The following is a 7,061-nucleotide window of genomic DNA, read 5'->3' as shown; positions in this document are numbered from 1 at the left end:
AGGGGTCCCTTTACCTTTACCTAATATGACATTGCTCCGAAGCTAACTCAGGGGAAAGTTAACAGCACATTATGTTAACCATGCAACAGTGAATCATGTTTTTTGAGACTGCAAACAGGTGCAGCGAGGAGGGTGGACTGATTGTTACTGCCTGGCACTGTAGCATGAAGGGAGGGGAGGTTTAAGCCTTCCATCCCCAGCCATCATCTCAGTAAACAGGTGGGCACATGTGTGGACTTAGAGAAAACTACTCAGGGTAGAGATGCAGCCGTTTCTCCCGCCTTTCAAATCCCAAAGCCATCCCAGTGCTGCAAAGTACTTCTTCATCTATTGCTATGAAGCTTGTATTGTGTGGTGGATTGGATTTCAGAGGATCAGGCCGTTTATTTGCCAAAGCAGGAAGTCTGTCAATCACACGCTGAAAGGGAGAGGGGAACAATAGCCTGCGGGGGTGGGGGTGGGGTTGCAGTAGAGGAAAATAATTTCCAAGAAAATCCCATGGCTATAGCGCTGAGAAAGAAAACAAAGGAATCCCAAGCTGCAACCTAAGGTCAAGCCACTATGCTCCAACTAATCAAAACCAGAAACTGAGCACATGCAGCATTTTAAAGGGCTCTTTCAAAACCAAACAAACAAAAAGTGGAGGAAGGATGAATCTGGTAGTTTTCCACTGACAAGCACATAGCAAGCCTTTCCCCATGCTTAAGGTATAAGCAAGGGGGTACTCAGCCACTCACAGCTCAACATTAAACCCCTTCAGCAGAGGGGGGTGGTGTATGAGAGGGAGAGAGAGAGAGAGAGAGAGAGAGAGAGAGAGAGAGAGAGAGAGAGAATGGGATGCAGAAGGAATACAGCACTCAAGAGTTTTTGGAATCTGCTGCTTTCACGTTGCACAGGTCAGCAAGGCGGAATCTAGACTCGTATAAAAAAACGCTGTGAAACTGTTTTTAAAAACAGGTTGGGCTGAAATTGCCATCAACCTTATCCAATGGTCAGGGACAATGGGACTTGTAGTCTAGCAATATCTAGAGGGCCACACGTTCTCCACCCTTAAGGTATTCTGTTCACACCTTTGTCAGTCCAGGACTGGAGAGACTGTTGTATGTCCTAGGGAAGCTGAGAAAGAGAGCCATTTTTCTTTGCAGGCACGATGTGCTTTCAGTCTATTCACTGTTTAGCAGAGTTTTGGTTCAGCAAGGACCACTGTGATTTGGCAGGAACATCATGCTTCCCGCTCCTTTGGAAGCCCAAGAAACTTAACACATGCAGGAGCAGCGCAGCCTTAGGAAAGCATCCTAGCTCAGCAAACACTGCCTTCTCTTTTCCTTTACAGCCATGCCTGATTACGACAACATGCCCCAAAGGCCATTGCGTGTCAGACTCTGGGGGCAGCTGGAGATGTCAGGAGGTCAAACTTGATCAGAGGCCTGGCGATCACTCGGATCTCGTCATTTACAGGGTTTGACTTGAGGTTCACACTCTGCAGAGACTCCATGGTGGCCAGCTTCTCGACAGGCACATCTGTAGCAAGGGAAAAGAGGGATGAAATCAGTAACACCCGAGCCTGAATGCCAGCCACCAGCATGTTAGACATGAATAGTGAACATCCTCCATTAAATCAGCATAAAAGAAACACAAATACGATTGGACACTTGGTCAGCCATTTGCTGTGAAAATGAGGCATGTATTCACAATATTGATTTATTTAAACGGAGCAGAGAGATGTACTAATTGGCAAAAAGGGCTACAGCTTGGTGGTACAACACAGGATTTGCAAGTTCGTTCCCCGGCGCCTCCAACCAGGGCTAACGAAGGCTCCTGTCTGAAACACTAAAGAATCACCTGTAGTCTTCAAGGTTTTCAAATCTGGGCTCCACCTTTAGCCCAGACCTGTACTGTGGCAAGGCTCTATCTCTTCCTTCACAAATGACTGTAGCTGGTGTGCCAGCTGGAGCTGGAAATAAGCGTTCTCTGATGCTTTTGAATTATGGTGCTGGAGGAGACTCTTGAGAGTCCCATGGACTGCAAGAAGATCAAACCTATCCATTCTGAAGGAAATCAGCCCTGAGTGCTCACTGGAAGGACAGATCCTGAAGCTGAGGCTCCAATACTTTGGCCACCTCATGAGAAGAGAAGACTCCCTGGAAAAGACCCTGATGTTGGGAAAGATGGAGGGCACAAGGAGAAGGGGATGACAGAGGACGAGATGGTTGGACAGTGTTCTCGAAGCTACCAGCATGAGTTTGACCAAACTGCGGGAGGCAGTGGAAGAGTGCCTGGCGTGCTCTGGTCCATGGGGTCACGAAGAGTCGGACACGACTAAATGACTAAACAACAACAACAACCACTGATGCCACTTGGGCCTTTAGTGACAAAGGTAGATCAAGAAGTACCTCCATGCTAGGTGTGGTAAAACAGAGGGGACACTTATACATGTTTGGTGGACCTGTGAAAAAATCAAAAGCTTCTGGAATATAGTATATGATGAGCTTAAAAATATGTTTAAGTATAACTTTATGAAAAATACAGAAGCTTTTCTACTAGGGATAACGGACCACAGGTATAGCAAGAGAAGATCAGAAAATATTCCTCTATGCCACAGGAGTGGCAAGGATCCTAATTGCTAAAAACTGGAAAAAAAGAAATTGTGCCAACAAAAAAGAAATGGCAAGACAAACTGTTAGAGTATATTGAACTGGCTAGATTAACAGAGGCAATTAGAGATCACACTAGACAAGAGTTTCAAAAAGCATGGGGAAAATGCAGAGAATACTTTGCAAAACAGTACCCTAAAATACATACCTGGACTTGTTTCGATTAATGTCTGCAGGAGACTTTGTGGATATTTAAGTTATAATTAGAAAAATCTTAATAATTCTTCATAAAGGAAACAGCTTATAAGAAGTAAATAAGGAGGCCAGATACAGAATAAAGGAAGTCTTTTATTTGGTTGTTTGTATTGTTGTATGTTATGTTTATTGTATTTCTGTATTGGGGGGTGGGGGGTTTATGTTATGTTGTAAATAAAATTTCCAATAAAAATTAAAATTAAAAGAAGAAGAAGTACCTCCATGCTATGTAGGGTGGTGGTGGTGGTTGTTACAATCAAGCCATGTATAAATCTGATTAAATAAATAAATTCAGCTTCAGTTTATTGGTCCTCACCCAGTATATTACTGATTCCAGTATTTCATAAGTCTTTTTCAATCAAGGCGTCTCTACCTGAAGCTCATCTAGCCAGTTTTTGCTGCTATACAATTTCTGCAGTGTCCATATTTAAAGGAAAGAGCCTGCTGTCTGTACTTGCATTGACAGCCCGGCAAGAAGTAAACAAATAAAAGTCACTAACCAAGTAAACTGGCTAATGTGACTCTAGCACCGTGGGATGCAAAGCCCTCTGCTGTGAAATAAATCTGCTGCTGGAAAGCAGACTCAGTCTGGCAAGTGAAGGAAATAGCTCACATCACCGAGAGAGAAAAATACGTGCTATAATGAGTGGGTTGCTGTCAGCTTCCTGCAAATACCTACCTGCCTCCAATGAAAAACATCCAGAGGACTGCTTTTCATTTTACATTTAATAATCCCCCCATATGCATGTTTAAAGCTTCACCCCCACATTTTCACTCAAAATGATATCAGATACACCCACCCACATTCACGGGGCTGTGCCCCTGCTTGCTCCACTCACCAACTCCTGGTCATTAGAGTTTCCCCTTTCGTGCAACTGCTAAGTTCTGCTTTTGCTTTCCCACCCCCATATCTGCAGCCGCTTCTCTTTTATTCTGCAGACCTGCTTTGCAGCCATTTTTCACCATCACCCCTATGTCCACGCCCAGGGCTGGATTTAGGTTTGATGAGGCCCTAAGCTACTGACGCGCGTGGCGCTGCAAGTTAAACCACAGAGCCTAGGACTTGCCGATCAGAAGGTCGGCGGTTTGAATCCCTGCGACGGGGTGAGCTCCCTTTGTTTGGTCCCTGCTCCTGCCAACCTAGCAGTTCGAAAGCACATCAAAGTGCAAGTAGATAAATAGGTACTGCTCCAGCGGGAAGGTAAACGGCATTTCCGTGCGCTGCTCTGGTTCGCCAGAAGCGGCTTAGTCATGTTGGCCACATGACCCGGAAGCTGTATGCCAGCTCCCTCGGCCAATAAAGTGAGATGAGCGCGCAACCCCAGAGTCGGTCATGACTGGACCTAATGGTCAGGGGTCCTTTACCTTTAAGCTACTGAAGGTAATGGGGCCCTTTATATGTCCAGCTGTCCTTTGTCAACAACAAATCGTCTCTGTTTTTCATGTTGAATATATGCTATATGGTAATTTATGGACCTAATAGGTATCTAAAGCCATTTGCCACTGCTGCTCTATGTAGGTTTTATTTTATTTGTTTTTTATCTTATATTTTGGAAATGTACATCCAGGTTTTTTCCTTGAAATTTTTTTGGGGCCCCCAAGAGAGTGGGGCCCCAAGATACAGCTTGTTTAGCTTATACGTAAATCCGGCATGCTTCTCCCCCTCCTTTTGTGCAACACCCTGACCTTGCACACAAATTGTCCCCATGGTAACCTTCTGCATCTTCCTCCTCTCACAACTACCAAGCACCCTTGTCACCTTCCATTCAGCTATGTAGCTGGCATCCCCTCTTCTCCAGATCCTTTCATGCCCCTGCTTTCATCTTCAACCCAACTTCCATCCTTCTGCACTCCCAGCACCCCTGCCCCCCTCCACCCGCTTGCTTACTTTCCTCAACTCTCCCTTGCACAGAGACCACCCTTATTTCCATGCCTGATCCTCTCTCCTATTTTGCGGTCCCCTTTGCGCGCGCACACATACACACACACTCCCCATGTTGATATACCCTCCTGTATCTGTAAGGTGACTGCGAATCCCTTAAGAGTGAACCTGTCAGGTGTACCTTGCCCAGTTAGAGAAGGTTTGGTTCAGCTGGTGGAGGATGCTATACATACACAGGTGTTTGCTCCTTAACAAAGCATCACTTCTAAAATACGACATAGAACCTAGAACGTCATGATGAAGGCAACACATGGTACCAGACCAGGAGTGAAATGCATGATTGTGGGAAGGTACTATGGGGTATTTGAAGTTTTTCCCAGCTCACTTCTCACTGTACTCAAACTTTGATTCAAGCTGTCACTCATGCCCCCTCAGTGTCACCCCATGCGCATTCTACTCACACCTCTGCCATTGTTTAAAATGGCCCCACCTTTTTGCTTTCATTTCCCTTTATCCAAACCTCTGCTGTTTCAAACACCTCTGCTGTTTATTTTTTATAATTTTTATTAAATTTTCTGTTTTACAATTTCAAATAAACATCTTACATACCATATATACTCGAGTATAAGCTGACCCGAATATAAGCCGAGGCACCTAATTTTAGCACAAAAAACTGGGAAAACTTATTGACACAAGTATAAGCCAGTTCACCACACCACAAACCTGGTGGTGGCGGCAGCATCGGAGGAAGAACAAGCAGCCCAAAAGACTTGCTTTCAGGCTGCTCGTTCCTCCGCTGCCGACAGCGGCAAAGGCGGCGGAGGAGGAAGGAGCAGCGCAGCGCCTCTCCCAACTGTGGCTCCTGTGACTGCCCTTGTGAGATGCGGACAGTGGGACCAGTGGCAAGAAAGGGCTCCTTTTGGGCCGCTCATCCCTCCGCCACTGCTGCCCGCCTCACTCAAGTATAAGCCAAGGGCTTATACTCGAGTATATACGGTACTTTAAAATATCCAGTGACTTCCCTTCTTCTATTTCCATGGTTCATTTTGCATATCTTACATCCCTGCATATTTTACAATAACCATTCCAATCAGTTTTCCACTATTGCATCCGTCAAGAATTATTTGCTCTGTTGAATTTATCTTAATGCTGTCAGCGTTTTCAACTGCACACAGTTATTTTCCATATACTCAATAAATGCTTTCCAATCTTCTTTAAACGTATGTTCTTCTTGGTCTCTTATTCTATATGTGAAATCTGCAAGTTGTGCGTATTCTGTCAACTTAAATTGCCAATCCTCTTTAGCTGGGTGAAGCCGCCATTTTAAAAGCTGCCTTCTCGTTTGCTCTCCACCCCCCCCCCACAAACTTCATGCATAAATCCAGGATTGTGATGAGGCACTACAAATCCTCCAGGCAGACCCATGCAGAGCTTGTTTCAAAGAAAAAAAGTAGCTGGTCCCTAGCAGGTATCCCTGGCTTGCTTAGTCCTCTGAGGCCCGGGGCCTTCTGCACAGGTTTGCCTCCAGGGGCGGGGGGCTGTGTGATAACAGCCTTACATTTTTATGTATATAGGAAGATATAGCCTCTTGCTGTACTCAGATATCTATTTAGACTTGCTAATTTCCTACCGCTTCTGCTATCTCCCAGTATTCTAACAATGAGATCTGAATTTAAACACAGTTAAGGCACTTAGGGAAATATCATTGGCTGATGCAAGCTACAGTTCTCTATGCACCTACCTGGAAGTAAGCCTCTTTGGCAGCAAAGAATAGACATGAATAGGATTGCAGAATTACTAAGCGTAAACAAGGCCGTCTGCTGAGAAGTTGGTGGTCCATCACTGTTAGAATTCCTGCTCCATGATTGCAGTCATGGGATTGCTGTCTTTCACATGACGGTGCATATTTTGACTCCACAGAATGGGAAGTGACGGAGACAGGATGTTTGTGTTACTGTGTTCCGTGAAGCGGGACTATTGTCCTTTGTTTTTTCCTCTTTGCTGTCTGATGCTAGAGAGAGAGAGAGCCATGTTGTAGTGCTCCGTGTGTGTTTATCATGTAAATAAAGTAGATTAGCCAAAATGCTGAGTTGCTGAAGTCTGTTACGCAAGCTTCAAAGACTCTGCGGATCCCTAGTGTGCCTCTGAGGCCCAGGGCACTCTGCACAGGCTTGCCTCCAGGGGCGGGGGGCTGTATGATAACAGCCTTACATTTTTATGTATATAGGAGGATATAGCCTCTTGCTGTACTCGGATATCTATTTAGACTTGCTAATTTCTTACCACTTCTGCTATCTCCCAGTATTCTAACAATGAGATCTGAATTTAAA

The 7,061-nt window shown here is 45.1% G+C and overlaps 1 protein-coding gene across 2 annotated transcripts in view; it reads right to left on the bottom strand.

Annotated features, from left to right (window-relative positions):
• Positions 1-359: 359 nt before the first annotated feature.
• LRRC20 (leucine rich repeat containing 20) overlaps positions 360-7,061 on the bottom strand; it is a 70,916-nt gene continuing 64,214 nt past the window's right edge. For both annotated transcript variants that reach the window (XM_053388530.1, XM_053388531.1), the window contains exon 5: positions 360-1,521. In XM_053388530.1, the coding sequence (XP_053244505.1) occupies positions 1,376-1,521 (146 nt within the window). In that variant the 3' untranslated portion in view covers positions 360-1,375. The remainder of the gene's footprint in view (positions 1,522-7,061) is intronic.

This window comes from Podarcis raffonei, chromosome 5 (genome assembly GCF_027172205.1).
Source record: "Podarcis raffonei isolate rPodRaf1 chromosome 5, rPodRaf1.pri, whole genome shotgun sequence".
NCBI classification, from domain to species: domain Eukaryota; kingdom Metazoa; phylum Chordata; class Lepidosauria; order Squamata; family Lacertidae; genus Podarcis; species Podarcis raffonei.
This window is presented reverse-complemented; position numbering and strand designations above follow the sequence as displayed.